Consider the following 24845-nt stretch of genomic DNA (forward strand, 5'->3'; position numbering starts at 1 on the left):
ACAAATCAGCACCCCGTGGGTATAAAGACGGTGGAGCATGGAGCCGATCCGCAGCCGATCCGCAGTTGGTGGAAATCCGGGCTCAGTGTGTTAGCAACTGGAGAAAACTAACAGTTTTTGTTAAATTCCCTCTTTGGAAAGGCTGCGCGATACTCCTGCTGGCCGGAACATCGTGCCTGATGAAGGTCGTGAGAATGAAACGAAAAATGTTGAAACTCATTTGCAAGTACTGATAGTTTGCAGGAGTTTATTGTTTTTACTAGATTTTTTTATCTACTTATTTGGTCTTTTTCCCCCACACACCGATCACCTGCAGGCAGGGGCGTCGGACTGCGGGTAAAACCAGTACTGATTACCTGGGCCCCAAGGGGAGGGAGGGCCCTTGAAAAGTCTGAAATATATTTTATTTTACCTGGATATTTTAATTTCCTAATTAAATTTCCTAATGAATGTCAGATGAAATGTAAAGCAGATCTTAACATTGTGAAACACATGGCCCTCAGTTTTAGGGACATGGGGGCCCATCAGGACTGCCTATGCGTAGGGCCCGGGATCTTGTGCCACCCCCCTGCCTGCAGGCGTGCGATGGTGTTTGCTAAGTTATTGAAAAAATGTACAGATTGCAAAAAAGACTTCTTAAGGTTTAAAAATTGATAACAAAATTATTTGCAGTGCATGTAAATCTTTGAAAACCTTTATTTTTCTTTGTGCATTTCAAACACTTAAATTTTGCTCTCTTTTCTGCTGTCTTTTCTGCGGGTCTAAAAAACACTATATAAATAAAGGTGACTTTGTGCTCTATTCAGTACAATGATTTTATGTATAATAGAGTTTTAATTGGTTTACATGTTTTTTTAGTCCAGTTTATTCCTCTTAATATTTTAAGTGTTTATGTCTTTAGGAAATGTATGGTTGCCATGTAATTAATTAATTAATATGTATAAATGTATTTGGCATTATTTCACACTGTATCCAGTATCCAGAGTTAGTTTGTAAGATGTATGTCTTGTTTTGACTACGTTTCCCATGGTTCTTTGTGTTACTCTACTCCATGACCTACTTTCCCTGGTTGATTGATTAGTTATTCTGTTTCAATTATCTCATTAATTTCCTTTGTTTCATCCATGCTTATATACCCTGAGTTCTGGTTTAGTCTCTGTCCGTCTTCATCTGTGTATAGCCTGTATGAAGTGTTTTCTGGTATTATCTTTAGAAATGTCTTTATGCTAATAAAGAGAGTATATTTTTCAGAATTAACAAGTAATACTAAATAAGTGTTAATAAAGGTGCTGACGAGTGATCCATGAGAGACAAACTTTTGTCTCATCTCCGTTTCTCCTGTTTATTCAGGACTTTTAATCTGTTGATCTGTTTGTTTCTCCAAACACTGACAATCAGCAGATGAACAGAGGAGTGTTTATCACTGAAACTACAGCATGAGAAGAAATCATTATAAGAGAGAGGGAGCATGACAGACCCTGGAGAAACTCTGTGACGAATAAAGAAGAGCAATAAATAAAATACGTATAAGGGTTTTGAGATCTTTTATTTTAAATATTTGAGTATTTTTATGTTTTTTTGTGTTTAATCCAAAGATTTAGTGTTATATCTTAATGTTTCAATGCAAGTTAATTTTGAACAGGCTTAGATTTTGTTAATTTTACCTTAAGAAATCCTGATGTTGTTCTTTGACTTGTTTCAACACACCAACTTGATCAGAAGCTCCACCCTCTTACAACACTAACCAGGAAGAGGCTGACTTGTTATTTCTCTTTTCTGCCATACTGACTTTGTCTCGACAAAAGCAATAAAGAATCAGTGATCAGTGGAGTACGAAGGGGAAAACTTTACAGAAGAATTTGACAAGTTTGTTTCTGAACACGTTTGTTTCTGATCTTTGTGATTCTCATGGTGATTTATTTTTTAAACCGTCGATCAGAAAGTGAAAGTAAAGTTTAGATTGCTGGAGCTCAAACAGTGAAAATGGCTTCAGCAGCTGAAGATGATTATATTTGTCCTGTGTGTCGTGAAATCTACAAGGCTCCAGTTCTTTTATCCTGTAGTCACAGTTTCTGTAAAGAGTGTCTTCAACAGTACTGGAGAATCAAGGAATCTCAGGAGTGTCCTGTCTGCAGGAGAAGATCCTCAAGAGGTCCTCCTCCATTTAATCTTGCGTTAAGAAACTTGTGTGAGTCATTCCTGAAGGAGAGAAATGAGAGGCATTCATCAGGGTCTGAGGAGATCTGCAGTTTACACAGAGAGGAACTCAAACTCTTCTGTCTGGAGGACAAACAGCCTGTGTGTTTAGTGTGCTTTACTTCACAACAACATGACAATCATACATTCAGACCCATCAGTGAAGTGGTTTCATCATATAAGGTAAGACAAATGTTTCTTGATTCACATGTAAAGATTAATAACGAGTCACAGACACTGTTCTGGCTTTGCCTATCTTAGCGTTTTTTGCTCCCCCTGCTGGTCTTTCTATATTCTGCACTTTGAATTGGTTTTATTCAGTTTCCGGGGTTGGGTTCAAAAGAACAACACAGTACATGGTAGAGCATGTTGAATTTGCCAGTCTATAGCAACAACAACTCTTAAACGAGGCACTGCCTGTAAGTGGAATTTGATTATTCTTGATTATGGCATTTTGTATGTTTTTGAAGGAGTGCATATAAAGTGATTGTTTTCATAGTTCTGCATTATATTGTGTGAACACTTTGTATTATTTTCTCCTGTTGTACATTGATGGACTTGACATTTACCATGTTACAGTTTATTTATGTATTCTTTTTGTTTTTATATTGTGTTACAGTTTTACACATTTATTCAATAAATCTGAACGACGACTCCGGTGTCAAGATTGTTTATTGAGTGGATGTGTTTAGCTTGCTGGGTACGAAGCCAGTACAGTAAAAAGGCAAGCTTCATACAAGAGCTGTTTATCATGGAAACTGGATTTCACCTGCTATTGTCATCCATGGCATAGAGGCTCACACAACAACTGCAGAATATCCACGGTAAAATCCATTAAACTTACATTTTCAACCAGTCATGGAAGATAACAAATGTCAGTCAAATGTCAGTCAGCTTCATCTCGACGTTCCATGACTTCCATGGCAGCGACTAAAGCAAGAGCAAAAGCAGAAGCTGCGCAAGCAAGGGCCTCATTTGCAAAAAGGGAAATGGAAATTAAAATAGGGAAAGCTCGCCTTGAAGCAACATTAGACGCAATGGAGAAAGAGAGAGAGGCGGAAGCCGCAATGGCAGAAGCCGCAGTCATGGAAGCTGCTGTCGCAGACCTAGAGGTGAAAAGTTCACATCATAGTGTCACGGTGTGACAAATGAGAGGGCGGAACTAAAGTTCGCCGCAATTGTGTCCCCTCCGGTACAATAACAAAGACACACCACCCCCCGTGTAAATGTGTATCTGTTGCCTTGCCAACCGGGATGAGGAAATCGACATCAGGTGTGGGGAATTAATCTAGAGCCATGACGAAGCCATGTGGGCATTGAGAAGGATATAAAAAGCCAGCGAAGAGAGACTGTGGGGTGGTTCTTCCCTGAGAGAGGAGGGCACGAGGAGATGTGAGGCGCGCAGCACGTGAGCGGCCGCGGCCGCTGATGCGGAGGGAGGCCGCGAGAGAGAGAGCAAGAGAGAGACAGAGAAAACTTCGGCTGGATTGCGGGTGTAAGCCTTAGCTGCATGAGTCTGTTGAATTGCAGTTTTATTATGGAAATGAGCACGAGTGAAACCTTGCAGTGTGTGGTGAATACACGAGTGTGGGAATTGTGCTTCTGCTGTTCACTCGCAGTCACAGCTGTCCATTCTTCTCTCTGCCTGGGTCCAGCGAAGAACCTGCTAACGCTGTGAGTTACACGTGTCTATTCCTCTCTCTGTCTGAGTCCAGCGAAGAACCTGCTAACGCTGTGCTGAGAAACGCGAAGAGAACGCTGAAGAAGAGAACGCGGACGCTGTGAATTATGTTCATTCCTATCTCTGTCTGAAGGTGCTGAGAAACGCGAAGAGAACGCTGAAGAAGAGAATGCGGAAGCTGTGAATTATGTTCATTCCTCTCTCTGTCTGAAGGTGCTGAGAAACGCGAAGAGAACGCTGAAGAAGAGAATGCGGAAGCTGTGAATTATGTTCATTCCTCTCTCTGTCTGAAGGTGCTGAGAAACGCGAAGAGAACGCTGAAGAAGAGAATGCGGAAGCTGTGAATTATGTTCATTCCTCTCTCTGTCTGAAGGTGCTGAGATACGCGAAGAGAACGCTGAAGAAGAGAATGCGGAAGCTGTGAATTATGTTTATTCCTCTCTCTGCCCGAGGCTAGTGAAGAGCCTGCTGATGCTGTGAGTTGCACGTGACCTCCACTCTCTGCCTGAAGCTGGTGAAGAGCTTGCTAGTGCTGGAAGAGCCTGTTAATGCTGGAAGAGCTTGCTAATGCTGGAAGGGCCTGCTAATGCGAGTGAAGAGCCTGCTAATGCTGTGAGTTATGTTTCCTCCACTCTCCGAGTCCAGTGAAGAACCCGCTAGTGCTGTGAGAAGAACCTGCTAATGCTGTGAGATATACGTATCCTCCACTCTCTGTCTGAGTCCAGTGAAGAACCTGCTAATGCTGTGAGATATACGTATCCTCCACTCTCTGTCTGAGTCCAGTGAAGAACCTGCTAATGCTGTGAGATATACGTATCCTCCACTCTCTGTCTGAGTCCAGTGAAGAACCTGCTCCCCAAAAGAAGAGAATGCTGAAGAGACGTTTTAAAATTGTTTTTATTATTTAATAAAGAGTATATTTATCTTGAATTCTGTGTCCGCCATTTCCTTCGTGTCCACGGCTGGCTCCTCAGGGGCGGCACGCAAGCGAAGGGGTGGGCGGCCCGCTGGCGCTCCACCCCGACCTGTGACAATAGTTTAACTATTCACCTTCCACAGCAAAGTCCTAGGCAACGTATTGAAGAGTTGTCACAGTGTCTGGTTTGTGTTCCCTGGGTAAACACTAGAGGTCCCCTTCCCTCACGGTGTCACTCACTCATGAACTGCAATTCCCACAATCCTATCTGTACTCATCACTGTTCATTGCACCCAGCTGTTCCCCATTGTCATTGTTAGTTTCTGTGTGTATAAAAACCCTGTCTGTGTTAGTGTTTGTTACGGAGTCCTTGTTTAGTTCACACCACTTCCTGAGGTCAGTCTTTGCGTGTTCCTGTTTGTTTCTGGTTTTTGGATTACTTATATGGATATTGACATATTGCTTGGACTGGATGTACGAATACAGATTACCCTTAACCCTCTGAGGTCTGAGCTGTTTTCTGGGCCCTGGAGGTGTTCTGACATGCTCTGACATTTGTGCTTATTTCTGTTACTTGTGACATTTTCATGGCTAAAGTCTAATTACACTGTATTTAGCACAAACTCTGCTACAATAATATATCAACAGCATGTGTGTAAAAGTTTGTAGTTTTGAGATAATGACATTTATGCGTGGTTTGTGAAAATACAAAAAAAAATTCTCACTGAAATAAGGCCATGAAACCCATACTGATTATTTCTTCACAAGACTTTTGAAAATTGTATGACATAGCCTAGAATATTTGCTCTAAAACTATGTGAAAATCACCCTGACTGCTCATTCAGATAAGACAATATATTGATTTAAAAATTTTACGACGTGTTTTGTGCCACAAAGCTTTATGCGGGAGCTCATTAATATGTATGGCTTTTCTCACCTGAGTAAGACAAAGACCCTCCTCTAACTGCCCTATTAGGAGCTTATCAGGGCCCCTATTATTCTGAGCAACCTTGCACAAAGAATGAGGAGATTTAAAAAAGAATGGCTTTTAGATGGTTTGATTTATTTACAACACAACATAATCCAAAGATAACCAATGATACAAAGACAGAGACCTTTGTGCCATTACTAAAAACATTGTACATACCTTTCATTTCCAAGGTGTTTGATTTTCACTTTACCATGTTCATGTACAGAGAAAGTCGAAGTCAGCAGGACTCAGTGGCATCTGGGCCCTGAAAAAAAAACTGATATCAAGAGAAAGGCCTGCACGATTTGGGGAATACATTTTAGATTTTTCTGGTTAAAATTGCTTTTTAAAATTCACAGAATACACACACACACACACACACACACACACAAATGTTTCCAACAATAATATAATGAACACCAGGTTTGTTGTGCCTTGTAAGCATAGGCTATGTGCAGTGCTGCATAAAATAATAATAACAATAACCATAGCAGCCTATAAATCTTCCAAAATATTTCAGTAACAACTAAGCTAGAGAAAAATATATTGATTATCATGTTACTTCAAATGTTTCTATTCGTTATGATGATATGAAATGAGATAATAGTAAAAACATGAAGCCCTTTGGTGCGTTTTGCTTTTCGAATGTATCAAATGATACATTCAAACGCGATCGCGATCATATGATACATTCAAACGCGATCGCGCTCAAATATAAAACATTATGGTTACCATATACATATCTACGTTTGAGCAGATATCCACAAACACAGTAACAGTAAACACGGGTCTAAATATTACAATATTCACCATATATCTAGCAACAGTTCAACTGCAATGTGAAATTTATGCAACAATAACAAACTAATATGTAAGAATGTCTTACCTTGTACATCTTTCTTGTCTTCAAATCGCGTTCTTCTTCTTCTGAGGTAGCCTAAATCCAATGTAAGCTCCAAACGTGCGCCTTTCAAACTCGACGAAAAGCAGAGACTTGTGAGGTGTTTTGCTGCTTTGTTTTTGAGGTAATGAGCGCGTTCGCGTTCCATGTGGAGATTTGCATGTGAATATCTTTTGCGCGAGTGGGCGTGTTCAAATTAAAAGTAATTAGGAAGCGTTTGAGAAGCTGGACATCTTGTTGGTTTTATACAAATTACTTAAACAGAGAATATTTGTTTTCAGTTTGAATCCGATCATTTAAAAGTACACACTTAAATGTTTATAAAGGTATATGGCTCATAAATGTGTGACAAGTATTCGCTGAGTTTTGTTTCAGTTTATAGACGTGCTCAAGAAAAAAAAGTTCACCGCGATGGAGAGGCAGAACGCACACCCTGTTTATTTTCTTTATTTTACAAAAGCACAATGTTTTGATTTGATTGTAAGTGGACACATACAAGAGTAGAAATATCACAGATTCTTTTTTTATATTTCTTTTTTCTGTATGACCATAAATGATGGAGAAATTTAAGTTTATAGTTCTACAATGTGAAGAAAATCCAGCAAAACGCGGGGGCGCGTTTGCCGACCTCAGAGGGTTAAATAAAAGCTGCATTATTGGATCTACTTTTATCTTCGTGTGTGCGATCGTGACAAGAGTATGTAAAACAACACAGTGAACTTAGTGACACTGTACCAACCAGAGGCAATTCAAAGACTGAATTACCTAAAGATCTAGAGGATGAGAAAAAGCCTTCTTCACCTGTGTATCGAGTACTGTCCTCGTGGAATGCCAGTCAATACGGTGGCAGTGAGAATGAAGAGCAGTGTAATCCTCCTTTTCCCCAGTCTTCACATAGCTTCTCACTCCATACGAAGAATCCAGCTGCTCCCATGCACCATCCCAGAAGAAACACAAATCATCCTACTCAACACTCTGGTCATGATGCAGCCACGTATGAGTTTTTAGCACGAAATCAGCTTGTGACATCAGGGCTCAACAAATTTGATGACCGACCTGAAAATTATCTGGCCTGGAGATCATCATTTCTCAATGCCATCAAAGACCTTGATCTTACAGCAGGTGAGGAATTTGATCTACTGATTAGGTGGCTGGGGAGAGATTCAGCAGATCATGCCCGTCGCATTAAGTCTGTAAAATGTAAGGAATTTACCTGCTGGTCTTGAACTGATTTGGGAGAGGCTAGATATGACCTATGGGTCTCCAGAAGCTATTGAAAAGGCTCTCTTCAAAAAAATAGAGACTTTTCCAAAGATAACAGCTAAAGACCATCATAAGCTTCGCGAATTAGGAGACTTGCTTTTGGAGATAGAAGCTGCTAAGAGTGGAGGTGATCTATCCGGGCTCACTTATCTCGATACAGCCAGAGGTGTTAATCCAATTGTGCAAAAGTTGCCCTTTGGACTACAAGAAAAGTGGATGATGCAGGGTTCACACTACAAGTACACATATGGATTTTCTTTCCCACCATTCTCCTTTGTTGAGTTTGTGTATACAGAAGCAAGAGCACGCAATGATCCAAGTTTTAATTTTTCTTCCCTCTCCATAAACCCTGGTGGATTGAACCGGTAAAGTGAAAGCCACACCCATGTTCATAAACCTGTTGCAGTCCATAAAACAGATGTGATGCCCCCCTTTAATCTTTCTTATGAAAAGAGTCTTCAGAGAGCGACCAATGAGATAGATGTCCAATACATCATAAACCTTATCCTCTCAAGAAATGCAGAGCCTTCAGAGAAAAGCCATTAGAAGAAAGAAAAATGATTTTGAAGGAGTTGTCTATCTGTTTTAGATGCTGCTCATCAATTAAACGTGGCTAAGAATTGTGATGTGTCAGTCAAATGCTCAGAGTGTGAGAGTGACAAACACCTGGCTGCTCTTCACCCGGGCCCAGCGCCGTGGCATTCTGGTTCTACACCTTTTTCACTGCATGGCGGGGAGGAAGAGGAGTCTTATGGTGGTGATATGTCATCAAAATGCACCAAGGTTTGTGGCAAAGGGTTTAGCGAAAAGTCGTGTTCCAAAATTTGCCTTGTTAATGTTTATCCTGCTGGTGACCCCAACCAAGGCAAGCGGATCTATGCCATAATAGATGAGCAGAGCAATAGATCTCTGGCCAGATCTGAATTTTTTTACATGTTCAGTGTACGAGGAACCTCTGGACCATACACATTAAAGACATGTGCAGGAAAAGTGCAAGCAAATGGAAGAAGAGCTCACGGGTTCATCATTGAATCTGCAGATGGTGAGATACATTTTCCACTTCCTACTTTTATCGAATGCAATAGTATGCCAGATAACAGAGATGAAATACCAACCGCTGTTGCTGCCCTGCATCATAGACACCTAAAAGTGATAGCAGACAAGATACTACCTATTGACCAAAATGCTAAAATACTGCTCCTGTTGGGAAGAGACATAATAAGAGCGCATAAAGTCCTTAAGCAACTCAACGGTCCTCATGATGCTCCATATGCCCAAAAATTGGACCTTGGTTGGGTCATTGTGGGAGATGTGTGTCTAGGAAAGTGTCACAAGCCCTCTCCAGTGAACTGCATGAGAACACACATCTTAGAGAATGGTAGACCAAGCTACTTCAGTCCATGCAATAATCACATTGTACTGAAGGAGATGTTCAATGAGAAAAAACAAATCCAAAAATCACCTCACTTGTCATACTGTCAAGTAAGCCCATTAAGCTGCAGACTTGGCCAGTCAGTCTTTCAGCAGACCAAAGACGACAATAAATTTGCCCCTTCAGTAGAGGATCAGTTATTTTTGGATATCATGGAAAAGGAATTCTTCAAGGACTCGAGCAACAGCTGGGTAGCACCATTGCCATTTCGTAAGCCTAGGAGACGCTTGCCTAACAACAGAGAGTATGCTAAAAGACGTTTCATGTCTCTCCGTCGAAATCTTGACAAACGACCAAAGTTCATGCAAAGAATACTCGACAACGACCATGCAGAGCTAGCGCCTCCTTTACAAGATGGCTAGGAGAGCTGGTATCTTCCATCATTTGGCGTGTACCATCCAAAAAAAAACAGGTCAAATACGGGTTGTATTTGACTCTAGTGCACAGTTTGATGGAGTATCTCTCAATGATGTACTGCTGTCTGGCCCTGACCTTAGGGGTCCTCATAAGATTTCGAAAGGATCCTGTTGCCATTACTGCTGACATACAGCAGATGTTTCACTGCTTCTTGGTCCGAGAGGACTGTCGTGATGTTTTACGCTTTCTATGGCATTGTGACAATGATCTGACTAAGGAGGTCGTAGACTATAGGATGCGAGTTCACGTATTCGGGAATTGCCCTTCACCGGCAGTGGCTATTTATGGAATTCGCAGAGCTGCCAGAGAAGAAGAAAAAGAGTATGGTAGTGATGTGAGTAAATTCATTGAACAAGATTTCTATGTGGATGATGCCTTAAAGTCATTTCCTACTGAGGAAGAGGCCATCGATTTGCTTAGAAGGGCACAAGAGGCACTAGCTGCCTCAAACCTCAGGCTTCACAAAATTGCTGCAAACAGAGTTAAAGTAATGGATGCCTTTCCAAATAACGATTTAGCTAAGGATATCAAATGCCTTGACCTCTCAACGGATGACTTACCAGATCAACGAAGCTTGGGGGTACAGTGGAATCTAATGTCGGATACCTTCTCCTTCCAAGTGCCAGACATTGAAAAGCCATACACACGTAGAGAAGTGCTTTCAACAGTGAACAGCTTATTTGATCCTCTCAGATTCCTGGCACCAATCACAATTCAGGGCCGGCTACTCTTAAGAGAACTCTCATCACAGACACATGAGTGGGACACACCACTACCTGAAAACAGACATGAAGAATGGACACGATGGTGTCATTTGCTGCAAGACTTGAGAAGTCTAAACATTCCACGCATGTATGTATCCATTCCTTTTTCTGAAGCCAAACACACTGAAATATATGTCTTCTCGGATGCCTCCATGAAGGCTGTCTCAGCTGTTGCGTACTTGAGAGCCTCGAATCAGAATGGCAACACAGAGGTTGGCTTTATTCTTGGCAAGGCAAGGTTGGCTCCAAAACCTGATCTCTCTGTACCTAGGTTGGAACTATGTGCTGCAGTCCTAGCTGTTGAATTGTCTGAACTCATTACAGAAGAGATTAATCTGAAGCCGGATAGAATAAGGTTCTACACGGATAGTAGAGTAGTGTTAGGCTACATCTATAATGAGTCAAGACGGTTCCATGTTTATGTGAGCAACAGAGTGCAGCGCATCAGACAGTCTACTCAGCCTGAACAATGGAGGTACGTTTCCTCTGAGCAAAATCCTGCTGATCATGGCTCTCGTTCGGTTTCATGTGCGAAGCTTGAGGCCACAACTTGGCTCACAGGACCTTCATTTTTGCACTATCCATCAGAGCAGCTCCCTGATAGTCCGAGCTCATATGACCTTATTGATGCAGAGAAAGATGTTGAAATCCGCTCGGAGGTTAAAGTCTTGTCTACCCACATCAAAATGGACCAGTTAGGTACCAAAATTTTTGAGCAATTCTCAGACTGGAGAACAGTCGTCAGAGCTGTGGCGCGGCTGCACCACATTGCTCATTGTTTCACTGAACCAAGTGACGATAGTCAGTGCACCGGTTGGCATTTTTGCTCAAAGGGCTTATCTGTAAGCGATCTCTTGAAAGCAGAGGAAATCATCATCAACAGTGTACAACATGAAGTGTATTCAGAGGAGCTGGAATGCATCACTTCCATGGGTGAAATCCCCTCACATAGTCCACTTTTAAAGTTGAATCCAGTCATTGACAGCAATGGGTTGCTAAGAGTTGGTGGACGCATCAGACAAGCAAAGCTAGGAGATAAAGAAACAAATCCCCTAATCATCCCGGCTCGCCATCATATCACAGTCCTACTGGTCAGACATTTTCATGAACGTGTGCAGCATCAGGGCAGACATCTTACGGAGGGCACCATAAGATCTAATGGCTTTTGGATAATTGGGGCTAAAAGATGCATTAGCAGTATTATCCAAAAGTGTGTTACTTGACGTAAACTAAGAGGCAAGATGGAGGAACAACAGATGGCTGACCTGCCAGCGGAAAGGCTGCAAATGGATCCAACCTTTTCCTTTGTCGGCTTAGATGTGTTTGGGCCATGGGAGGTGAACTCACGGCACACAAGGGGTGGTCTAGCAAATAGCAAGAGGTGGGCAGTGTTGTTCACTTGCATGTGTACCAGAGGAGTTCACATAGAGGTGATTGAGTCAATGACTTCCTCAAGTCTCATTAATGCTCTCAGAAGATTCTTTTCTATTAGAGGTCCTGCCAAGCAGCTGCGCTCCGACTGTGGGACGAATTTCGTTGGTGCCTCTAGAGAGCTTAAAATGAGTGAGAACGAACAATCAGAGGTGAGAGAATACCTGCTTGAGCAAAGATGTTCCTGGGTCTTTAATCCGCCACACTCTTCTCATATGGGAGGCGCCTGGGAACGCATGATTGGTGTTACAAGGCGAATCCTAGATTCAATGCTCCTAGAAAACAGGTATGCACAGCTTACTCACGAAGTCTTAGTAACATTCATGTCTGAGGTCACAGCCATCATTAATGCACGGCCTCTAGTCCCAGTCTCCACAGATCCTGAATTCCCCTTCATTCTAACATCATCTATGCTTCTGACACAAAAACCTGGTAATTTCACAACTCCACAAGAAGATTTCAGCAAGAAAGACATGCTCCAATCTCAATGGAAACGGGTTCAAGCCTTAGCAGAAATGTTCTGGAATAGGTGGAGGAAGGAGTATCTCGGAACACTTCAGAGCCGTTGCAAGTGGTTTCACAAACATCCGAACATCAAAGAAGGTGACTTGTACTGCTCAAGGACAAACAAGTCAAAAGGAATGAGTGGCCAATGGGGATAATTGTGAAGGCCGTTCCCAGTACAGACGGTATGGTGAGGAAAGTGGATGTGAAAACTGTTCAACATGGGACAAACAAAACCTATCGCAGACCTATATCTGAATTAGTATACCTCCTGTCTTCAGATCAGGCTGTTTAGTCCAGTAACTGTTAGTGTAAATGGTATCTTTGAGATACCAGACGGGGAGTGTTCTGGCTTTGCCTATCTTAGCGTTTTTTGCTCCCCCTGCTGGTCTTTCTATATTCTGCACTTTGAATTGGTTTTATTCAGTTTCCGGGGTTGGGTTCAAAAGAACAACACAGCACATGGTAGAGCATGTTGAATTTGCCGTCAGTCCATAGCAACAACAACTCTTAAACGAGGCACTGCCTGTAAGTGGAATTTGATTATTCTTGATTATGGCATTTTGTATGTTTTTGAGGGAGTGTATATAAAGTGATTGTTTTCATAGTTCTGCATTATATTGTGTGAACACTTTGTATTATTTTCTCCTGTTGTACATTGATGGACTTGACATTTACCATGTTACAGTTTATTTATGTATTCTTTTTGTTTTTATATTGTGTTACAGTTTTTCACATTTATTCAGTAAATCTGAACGACGACTCCGGTGTCAAGATTGTTTATTGAGTGGATGTGTTTAGCTTGCTGGGTACGAAGCCAGTACAAACACAGATCCGGTTAATAAATGATCTGGTTACTCATGGTTGATAGCTGATAATGGTCCGCATAAATGATCCGCATCCACAAATATCATAAAAGTACCCCTTCGAACGTGAATCTCAAGAACTGTGATGAGAGGCTATCTGTATATGAAAGTATGTGTCTGTCACAGTGTCTGGTTTGTGTTCCCCGGGTGTCCACTAGAGGTATCTTCCCCATACTGTCACCATTACTTCTTGAACTGCATTTCCCACAATCCCTGTCTGGACTCATCACTGATCATTGCACTCAGCTGTTCCCTATCACATTGTTAGTTTCTGTGTATATATACCCTGTCTGGTTAGTGTTTGTCACGGAGTCCTTGTTATTCGTCACTACACTTCTGAAGTCTGTTTCTCGCCTGTTCTTGTTTTGTTTCTCGTGTTGGATTGCTTTTTTGGATTTTGACCCCTGCCTGGATGACTCAGATTTGGATTACCCTTAATAAATAATTATACTGCAATTGGATCTGCCTGTTTCCCGTGTGTGTTCCGTGACAGCGTCCTCCAGATCCACTGATAAAAAACAATCAGATCTGTGAGAGGATTCATTTCAAAGTTAGCATTAGCATTATGAACGGCGGTCTTACCAGAGCGCGGTTCAGACATCTCAAATCGAGGATGAGCCTGAGGTCGCCATCCTTCTCTAGAACAAGAAAGAAGCAGCTGTAAAAGCCTGAGTCACTCTTCACTAGCAGAGCTTGTACTTCAGCTCGGAGGACGTGAGCGTCGATGTCCGAGACTGAAGTGTTAGTCACACTCCTGAAGCAGGGGAGCCTGCGGGAGAACTGGAGCGAGTAACTCCGTTTGATTATTACTAAAACCCAATCTGACATGCCGGTAAAAGCTTCCCAAGCCCGTCTCTGGGCGGCGAGGGGTTAAAGAGGCTCGCTCAGTCCTCCGCTTCAGAGACATAGTATCATCAAAGTCCTCCTCGGAGCCGCCAAATGAAACCATGGCACTCGCTCCAGATGAGGGAAGCAGGGAGCCCTGCAGAAGCAACACTCGTGGCACGGCATTTTGCAACAAATGTCACTCAAATTTGCTCTTTTAATAGTGACATAGTCTCTTGAAGAGTTGCCGGATAGCCCAGAGGAAAAGCAGCGAGTCAGATTTAGCTGTCGGAAGAGCCGATAATCCGCTAGTTGAGGCTTGTTTCAACGGTGAGCAGAAAGGCTCCTATCTTCTTCTCTTTGGAGACAGCGAGGAGATGATCTTCATGTTTGAAGGAGAACAATTCTGATGAAAACTGTTTTCAGCGCGACTTAAATATGCAGTCGGCCCCGTCCGTTTTAGCGGGCGGAAAAGCCATTTGTCTGTACAGGTGCACAGATGTGAACCAATCAGGCTTCAGTATTCAGTGTTGATCTGATTGAACAGGGCTGCAGTGATCAGTGAAAATGTATTTGTCCCCGTAGTTACTAATTCCTCAAATCTATGAAACTGCATTTATAATGTAGTTCAGCTGGACTAAACACAACCAGTCCTGGTTGTGTTTAGTCCAGCTGAACTACATTATAAATGCAGTTTCATAGATTTGAGGAATTAGTAACTACGGGGACAAATACATTTTCACGCCGGCCCAGTTGGTATTGGATAACATTTTTGTTTCAATAAATAACATTGTCATTTACAAACTGTACTTTGTGTTTACTCAGGTTGCCTTTGTTTTATGGTAGGTTTTAATTTCTGAATCAATTTAGTATGAGATGGGGGCAAATACTTTTTCACTGCATTATATGATCATATCACTGTATTGTCTTCTCTTCACTGTAATCTGGTGTTTTAATGTATTTTTGTTCAATTCTAGGAGGAGCTCAATACAGCACTGAAGTCCTTACAAGAGAAACTTCAACACAATGAAAAAATGAAAGCAGAGTTTGAGAAAACAGTTCAACACATCAAGGTGAGGAAACAGAAACGAGAGTCATTACTATATACAGTTATGATTTGATATAATGGATAACAGTTTATTATTTCTGTAAATGAGTAGCAGCAATCTGCTTCTGGATCCGTTTTATGTCGGGTATCCGAGTTTATCTTGGATATTAATGATGTGTGTCGATTGAGATGATTGAAGTGAATGTGCTTTGATTTCAGTCTCAAGCTGAACACACAGAGCGTCAGATTAAACAGCAGTTTGAGAAGCTTCATCAGTTTCTCAGAGATGAAGAAGAAGCTACAGTCACTGCACTGAGGGAGGAAGAGGAGCAGAAGAAGCAGAGGATGAAGGAGAAGCTGGAGGAGATGAACACACACATCTCAGCTCTTTCACACACAATCAAAGACATGGAGGAGATGATGAAAGCCAATGACGTCTGCTTTCTGAAGGTCTGATTTCAGATCATTGGTTGATTGATTGATGATTGATTGAGTTCTTGATGATAAATGGTGTGTTTGTTCTGCAGGAGTTTACAGTATCAATGGAAAGGTGAGTGATCTGCTCCATATCTCTGGTCTCTCTGGTTCTGATCCAAAGCCACTGCAGTTCTGACTCCTGAATGTTCTTCCAGAGTCCAGAGCTCACAGCCGGATCCACAGATGGCTTCTGGAGCTTTGATTCATGTGCCACGATACTTGGGCAACCTGCCGTTCAGAGTCTGGAAGAAGATGCAGGACATCGTCCAAAACAGTGAGTCTGACAGCAGGAGATCTGAGCTGGACATGATGGATGGGTGGAGAGTTAGAGGCTCTTCATGACAGAGATAGATATATAGATAGATAGATAGATAGATAGATAGATAGATAGATAGACAGACAGACAGACAGAGAGAGAGAGAGAGAGAGAGAGAGAGAGAGAGAGATAGATAGATAGATAGATAGATAGATAGATAGAGCCAACCACCTGCTAGGGGGCTCAACAATGGTTGCTAGGGAGTGGCTAGGAAGTGTTGAAGGTGATTCATGTTTGTAAGTCAAACACAACAGACAGTCATAATAAACTCATTTAAAACAAAACACAGACTATAAGAGCCAATAAAATGAAGATGATCAGATGCTGAAGATCAGACACACACTTACAGTTCTTCATCTACAGCAGAAATCTCAACAGATCTCATTGATTTATTGTTATTTAACTTTCCCAAAGTATCAGTTTCTCTTGATGGACACAAATGTCTGAATCTCATATTTAATGTTTGTAGTTGATGCCGTTAAACGCTGATGATAAAAAGGAGTGTGAAACTAATAACAGCACTGACAGTGATCAGAGGAAAATGTGTTTGATCAACAGGACGAGTGTCATAATTCATAATAATCTGTGTTGGGTTCACTCTTGATCATTATATGAAGATCAGAATAAAAGCATCTGTTGATTGTGTCTCATCAGCTCCTGTGATTCTGGATCCAAACACGGCGAGTCCACGTCTCATCGTGTCTGATGATCTGACCAGTGTGACATGCTGGAACTATCAACCTGTTCCTGATAATCCAGAGAGATTTGAAGATTATTTCTGTGTTCTGGGTTCAGAGGGTTTTAACTCAGGAACACACTGCTGGGATGTGGAGGTTAAAGAGAGTTCATGGTGGAGACTTGGAGTAACTACAGCATCAAACCAGAGGAAGGGATGTGTTTTCTTCAAGACTGATGTCTGGTGTGTGTGGTATGAGGAGGACGAACGGGATTTTGAGGCGGACGAACGGGATTTTGAGGCGGACGAACGGGATTTTGAGGCGGACGATCGGGATTTTGAGGCGGACGAACGGGATTTTGAGGCGGACGAACGGGATTTTGAGGCGGACGAACGGGATTTTGAGGCGGACGATCGGGATTTTGAGGCGGACGAACGGGATTTTGAGGCGGACGAACGGGATTTTGAGGCGGACGAACGGGATTTTGAGGAGGACGAACGGGATTTTGAGGCGGACGAACGGGATTTTGAGGAGGACGAACGGGATTTTGAGGAGGACGAACGGGATTTTGAGGAGGACGAACGGGATTTTGAGGCGGACGAACGGGATTTTGAGGCGGACGAACGAGATTTTGAGGCGGACGAACAGGATTTTGAGGAGGACGAACGGGATTTTGAGGAGGATGTACTGTTTATGCCTTTAGGTTCTGGTTTTCGTGTTAAACAGAAGCTTGATCGTGTGAGAGTGAATCTGGACTATGACGGAGGAACGGTGTCGTTCTCTGATCCTGTAACTAACACACATCTACACACATTCACAACCACCTTCACTCACACACTCTTTCCATTCTTCTGGTGTTATTCTAACTCTCTGAGGATCTTACCGGTCAATAGTCAGTAAACGTCACTCCTGTAGATCTGGATCTTCCTGCTTTCATCATGTTTCCAATATTTAATCCATATCACATGAGTAAGAGTGCTGTTGATCTGAATATCAGTACGGTAACTGTGATTGGGCCTTGATGATCACATGACTGATATCCAGCACTACAGCAACACTCAGATCAATAAACAAGAAGTTTTCATTTATATTCCACTTCACACAATTAGACGATTAGAGACATTTTTAGCATTCATGTTTTCAGGATAATTGACATTTACCCGATTATTTCAGTCAATGTGTGTTTATTAATTTCTAAACTTTTTTGCATCATAATTATATATGATTATATATCATATTCTTTCTTGTATTATATCAAATCACTGAAGCAGTAAATTCTGCACATTCTCAGTGTTTGTTCAACATGAGACTAAATGAATAATTATTGCAGTTATAGAGGAGAAATGGATCATTTGTTCATTGGAATAAATGGATGTAAAGGTTCTTGCTGATAATCTTGTGTTTTAAATAAATAAATAATATGTGATTATGTGATTTAATGCTCAGAGTGAAAGATGAAATGTTTGGGATGATAATTAGGGTTTAAGTCGTGGAAACAATACTTTACAGACGTAACATGTTTATTTGACCTTTCTTTCTGCCTTTATTGGAAACTCCTTCAGTCTTCCTTCGTTTGACAGACACACATCTGGAGTTTTGACGAGCGGCAGAGATTTACAAGCCGCTGTTTTCCTCATCCATTTCAAACATGTTATTATATATTATTAAACTGTATACAAACAATTATTTTTCTTAACAAGTGTCATGATTTTTTGTACTTCATTATAAAGGCTATTTAGATCAATACTTGATCCAGCAATATTCAGAAACGGCTGCAGCTTTTAGGATATTTTTCTGCTTCACTTTTTTTAGATTATAAAAAACAGACAAAATTACAAAAATAAGGAAGAATGATGTTTGAGAGGTAACATGTATTATTCTTACCAATAGTGATAAAATAATGTAATATACAATTTAATTATATGAATATTATGAACCTTTTAAACAGTGCTTTAACGGGATCAACAAATACAGCTTCTGTCATGTGACACCATATTTATTTGCTTTAAAACCCTTTTTCTCGACAAAAAGTGTTTCCAAACTAGTTTTTCACTGCATTTGAAGTTAAATGGAAAAAGATTCAATGAGCGATAATCAAAAAATTATCGATAATTGTCATTTCCATGTCGGAAAACATTTTGATGCACTAAAACTTTTTTTCACAAACAATCCTTACTGGAAACATAAATCTAATATTCGATGTAAATCCACTTTGACACTTTAGTTGACTCACCAGATAATAAGCACAATAATTATTCCATCTATGTATTTTTTTCTAACATATCTAACATATATATGTCTTAAATTAGCTATATGGCAGTTTGTTCTGTGAAGTATTTCTGCATTCCAGGATTATAATTTATAAGATATTACATGATTTATTAATCAGTGTTTGCTTGGTCATGGTCCATTGAAACCACAGAGCATATACACTACTGGTCAAAAGTTTTAGATCGGTAAGATTTTTTATGTTTTTAAAAGAAGTCTCTTCTGCTCACCAAGGCTGCATTTATTTGATAAAAAAAAAAAAAAAAAAAAAAAACAGTAATATTGTGAAAGATTATGACAATTTAAAATGACTTTTCTATTTTAATATATTTTAAAATGTAATTTATTCCTCAGATGAAAGCTGAATTTTCAGCATCATTACTCCACCTGTATCTCATTACCCTGTTAGTCTCAGCCTATTTATACCTTGTACACTCATTCACTCCCTGTGAAGTCTTGTTTTAGTCTCGCACTGCAATTCTGAGCATTCTCCCTGGTTTCATGTCTCTTGGTTTTTGGATTTCTTGCCCTGTTCCCTGGATTACTCTTTTGCCTCTGACCCCTGCCTGTTTTGTGTGTTTTGGGGAAAATGCTCAGAAATGCAGTGCAACAACATACACAACTTTGCAGTGAGTGAACATGGACTAAATAGGCTGAAATTAACAAGGTAATGAGATACCAGGTGATGAGTGATGTGATGAGCCCGGGCAGTGAGTTCTGGGAAATGTAGTTTGTGAGAGTGACAATAGTCTGGTGTGGAGTGCCCTCTGGTGGCTCTGAAGGGCACTCCAGCTGGTGACCGTTACACTGATATTATTCAAAAATTATTATTATCAAAATTAACTGGAGTAAGTATTGTATTTCTAATGATGGATTATCCTGGTTTTGGATTCCTAACATAATCTTCAAACATTGTGGTGACCTTCAGTTTTTATTATCTTGTCATTTTAAATGCAGCAAATTACCTATTAAACTCTCAGAGTTTTACAAACAAGCTCTAGAATCCTGGAAGATTGCTTTCAAACATCATTTCTCCCCACACACGTGTCTTATGTGGAATAATGAAAATGTATTGTGTGGAAACAAATAACTTTTTTTCAAGGAATGGGTGGATCAAAATATTATTTTTGTTTCTGATTTATTCAGTGCTCGAGGAGACCTTCTTTCTTTTTCTGAGTTTATGTTTCTGAAAGGTGCTGTAATTTCAGTAAGAGATTTTAATAAGGTGACTAAAAGTATTCCTGTCAGTTTGAGAACCTTGATAGGCTGATAGGTTTCTTCAAGCGTCTCGGAGACGTTCCCGCAGTTCTTCTGGATTTAGTCTTCTGTTTCTTCATGTAATCACAGACGGACTCGATGATGGTGAGATCAGATCAGACCGGCTTCTGTCAGACTCCTTGTGCATACACATCTCACTGGATTATTACAATTAATGGCAAAAAGAATGTTTGGAAATGTAAACTGATATTTCCCACTGACGCACTACAGCAAAAGATATAAATAACTGACACAACCATTTTTGGGGGGGTTGGGGGGATATTAACAGACATCCCAAGTCTCCCGGAAGTTCCGGGAGTCTCCCGCATATTGATAGCGGCTCCCTGATACCCGCAAATGAGTTAAAATCTCCCGGAATCTAGGGCGAGCGAGCCAGAGCGCGCGTGCACAGCAGAGAGGGAGAGGGAGCGAGAGACCTTGCGTGTGTGCGCACGTAAGATAGAGAGCATCTGATTGGCCTGTTTCGGTAAATCAACCAATCAATTGTCAGTGTGGGCGGGTTTTATCTCTTCTCCCGAACCGAATTAATCAGTTCAGTCAGTAGCCCCGTTTACATGTAGCATTGTATTCCGATTATAACCAGGTGCAAGTCCAATCAGAATGAAAATGCTCCATGTCAACACCTCAATCGGAATAAAAATGCTCAAACCGATTGAAATTTCAGTCGGATTGAAGGGGGTGGAATAAACCTTTTCATGAACCGATCAAACGAAAGATTACACCATGTAAACGAGCTGATCCGATTACTTTGAGCGTACGTCTTTCTGCGCATGCCTGGTTTTGCGCCAGATAATTCTGTCAGCTAACATAATGCCTTCTGTTTGTGATCCATTGTGGATTCAGATCACCGAATAAGGTAGGAATATTTATACCCAATGCAAAAAAACTATGCACGCTAACCATTACCATAGTAAACATGGTAAATATGTACGCTTGAAGAAATCAGACAAATCATAATCCTGTTTTTATTTTATCTTTCAGTAGCCTATGTCTCGGACTATCCTCTTTTTCTCTGACTGAAAATATAATTGTATCCTTCTGGGAGAGAGTGCTAAAGCTCCTCAGGTCATATTGTTGCTGGCATATTTGTAGAAATGTTCTAAATGTGATGTAAATACGTCCTGTTACTAGGCTACCAAATAAACAGAAACAGACGCGAATAAGTTGTGTGTCCTCTTTCTTTTGTAAACGTTCACAAACGTCATAAACGGTAAACCACTTTATTTCTGTGACGTGCAATTTTGACACAAATTAATTCATTATGATAAATGTATCGATTTTTATATTAAACCTGTGGTAAAACATCTATTCTTGGGTTTTAAATATTCAATTTAACAAAAATGCCAGCAAACAGTCGCACTTGTTTTGCAATCGATCAGGCTGTTTATAGTGATTTCTTTCTGATCAGTTTTCTGATAAAACTTCCTTTTTTTCTTCTTTTTTTTTTTTACAATAATGATGGCCTATATTTAATTATATGCTATAATGAGTGTGATATGAGTATGAGAATGAAAAACTGATGCAAATACAAAACAAGACAATAATTAGCAAAGAACAATAGCCTACACAATACAATAAAATGCCACGTTTATGGCTCGCACTGGCCCGACAGTGGAAACGCGTCTCATGCCTACAACTAAACGCGACAATTAAGTGATGCACCATCTTGACAGGATTGAAAACATGGAAATAATGAGCTCAGATCCGGCAGACAAGCTGTGTGTGCATGTCAGAAAATGACTTCGATTGAAAGCGTCAGCACATGTAAACACCAGATCGGTTTAGATAACATCCCATGTAAACAATCAACCGGAATTCGTCAATCAGAACGATCTCAATCAGAATAGCAAAAAAGTGTGCATGTAAACGGGGCTACTGTATCTAGAAACAGGAGCGCCATGACAAAGGGAGAGTGCCACAAAAAAACATGCAAAAAACGAAAGTATAAGATACATTTTACGGCAGACTACATGAAAGTGTACCCCTGTCTTATAAGAGTAAAACATAATGATAGTCTTGCACGCTGTACAGTTTGTAACAGTGACTTCAGCATTGCCCATGGCGGGTTAAATGATTGTAAAAGACAAGTTGAGGTGAGTTCAACAAGTTTCATTTCATTCATGTGCATATTATTCCTTAGACCTGTTTAAAGCTGCAATGGAATATAATAAAAGCAGTTTACATGAATAGTAGCCTATAAGCAGCTTATAAATGGTAAAGTAATCTACACATTGTAACATTATGAACAAATAAATGCATAGGTCTATAGCCTATAGAAATTATGTATTATGCTTTTATATATTTTTTTTGGGGGGGGGGGGGGGGGGGGGGGGGGTACCTCCCTGAAATGAACTTTTGTAAGTTGGGATGTCTGTATTAACATGCCTATGACTTTTGCACAGTACTATATACTGTATATATATTTGTTCCTACTATGGAAGTCAATGGAACTCAACTATCCCTGTAAGTGTACATAAGAATGCACATTTCAACTGAGTATGTTTACCTTTTAATTTTTCATTCTTTGTAAAGACATTTCTCTATTAACATTTTTACATTTTGCATTTAAGAATTATATTAAAAACATATTAAAGAATATTACAACTGAAAATGTAAATATTTAAAAACAATAAATAAAATTTCTGCATTCTACTCGACTGTTCGATTTGTTTAATCACATTTTGGGGCGCTGTAAAGGGGGGGTAAACGATGACGATTCTCTGGGCCCATGACTAAGAGGGGGCCCAGAGAAGCCCCCAATAAAATTGTGGTGCTAAAAAAAAATTTTGATAGTAAAAATTATTAACTTTAAATTATTCTATTTGCTGTTTCCTGGTGTCAAAAAAATGTATTTGTTTAGGAAACACAAACGTCCGTGGGCCCCTCTCCCCCTCTCGATTATCATAAAATGGTTCAGTCCGCCCAAATTGTATCCAGGCAACACAAACAGCTTGACTTCACTTATAGCGCCGGTGTGATGAAGTATCATAGAACCGAACGGTTCGTTGGACCATTTTTCCTGCCGACCAAAATTTCATTATTTCAAATGTAGGCGCGTTGCGCGTGGCAAGCGCGCTCATATTGTAAAAAGAGACGCCGGCGCGACCACAACATTGTCCAACATCAAATGTGCAAACGTAATGTAAGCGGAATGAAACTGGGCTACTCGTTATTGTGTGGTTGACGGACCGTTGTTTATCAGTTTGGACCAGTGCAGCGCGAGCGATCTTGATCAAGCGACACTTACACAGCGGTAATAAGAGATCCAGTAAATAAATCATTTTAATTCGCCACAGAAGTAATAACATCGCTGTAAGATCTAGTGAGAAACATTCACATTTCTCCGTTATATAACGGATCAAACAGCGCGTGGAAGCCAGGAAGAAACATTGTGCCATGAATGAACTATCTAACGTTAGTGTCCACAGATCAGCAACATTCACCATGGATTTACTGTAAGTTAGTAACACTAACTGCAACCATGGAAGTTTGGCAGGAATAGTAGGCTATAATGGCTTCAAGTAACATTACGTCGGTTTTATTTTGACATTATGAATACAATTGCTGCCCTCAAATGTTAATCTGAACTAAAAATAGACCTTTGTTTATAACTACTACAATATTAGGTTACATTTCATTTTTTTCCAAGGAGCTGTTTTGTTTATGCTCCTAAGACGAGTCTATAGCTCCATCATTGGTCAAAGTGTAGGCTATTAGTTTTAATAAATAAAATAATAATAATAATAAAAAAATTCTCTGGCATTTATTTCTTTTTGCTGTATTGTAAACGTACCAAACCGTGACACAAGTGTATCGTATTGAACCGAACCGTGAATTTTGTGAACCCCTACTATCTATATCTCTCTTACCTATCTGTCTACCCCTCTGAAGCAATGGTTGAAGCAATTTGAATGCTGAGAAACATTACTAAGACGTTTTGAAAAGTTAGTTCATCTGTTTATTGTTATGAATGTTTGATATTTACCAAAAACATTTGCAGTGTGTTGTTGAATGAGTTTTTTTTTTTATAATAGGCCTAAATGTATTTTTAATTAAAACATTTGTTAGTAATAGTCATTATTGGGATTTGATCTGGTGTTTTACGACTGCATAATGGGTGCGATGTAGGTGGTCTTAAAAAGGTCTTAAAAAAGTCTTAAATTTGGGGTGATCAAACCTGGGGAAACCCTGGAAAGGTTTTCTAAATTGTTAGTGGACCGCCCGTGACAATGATCGTAGCCTACGGCACTTTTCTGTGCGTACGTACGCTTTGTACATGAGGCCCCAGGTCTCTACGGTAGCATTTTTCGACAAGTTAGCACGTTTCGATAGAGCAGGGTGCAGCGGGTGGACGGCTTTGCCTCACATACTGTACATACAAATATAAATATATGTGAATACACTATATGACACATGTACAGCTATGCACAGTATATACATTATACAGTACTGAAGTAGTGCAGTATTACAGAGGACAAATTACGGGTGTGGACATGGGATGGAGTTCAATTGTCTGATTGACTTAAATATATGAGAATGATAGTCAAAATACCGGAAAACCATGATTTTATGTAAATTAATATGAAAAAAGTCTCAGCTGTGTTGGGGACCCTGT

General features: G+C 40.4%; 2 protein-coding genes across 2 annotated transcripts in view; one reads left to right on the forward strand and one right to left on the reverse strand.

Annotated features, from left to right (window-relative positions):
- The window catches only part of LOC311278748 (nuclear factor 7, ovary-like), a 1193180-nt gene that overhangs the window by 724637 nt on the left and 443698 nt on the right, over window positions 1–24845 (reverse strand). The window lies entirely within an intron of this gene.
- LOC311278741 (E3 ubiquitin-protein ligase TRIM35-like) lies at window positions 1747–18340 on the forward strand. Its single transcript, XM_084389766.1, has 6 exons — window positions 1747–2379; window positions 15144–15239; window positions 15434–15664; window positions 15742–15764; window positions 15847–15965; window positions 16662–18340. The coding sequence occupies exons 1-6, from the start codon at window positions 1984–1986 to the stop codon at window positions 17582–17584; spliced, it is 1788 nt and encodes a 595-aa protein (XP_084245892.1). The 5' UTR covers window positions 1747–1983; the 3' UTR covers window positions 17585–18340.

Source organism: Rutilus rutilus (genome assembly GCF_951802725.1).
Source record: "Rutilus rutilus genome assembly, chromosome: 19".
Taxonomy (NCBI): Eukaryota; Metazoa; Chordata; class Actinopteri; order Cypriniformes; family Leuciscidae; genus Rutilus; species Rutilus rutilus.

Coding starts and splice junctions, on each gene's coding strand:
- LOC311278741 (XM_084389766.1), top strand. CDS start 1,984: ATGGCTTCAGCAGCTGAAGATGATTATATTTGTCCTGTGTGTCGTGAA. Junction 15,765..15,846: donor TTTACAGTATCAATGGAAAG/GTGAGTGATCTG, acceptor ATGTTCTTCCAG/AGTCCAGAGCTCACAGCCGG. Junction 15,966..16,661: donor GCAGGACATCGTCCAAAACA/GTGAGTCTGACA, acceptor GTGTCTCATCAG/CTCCTGTGATTCTGGATCCA.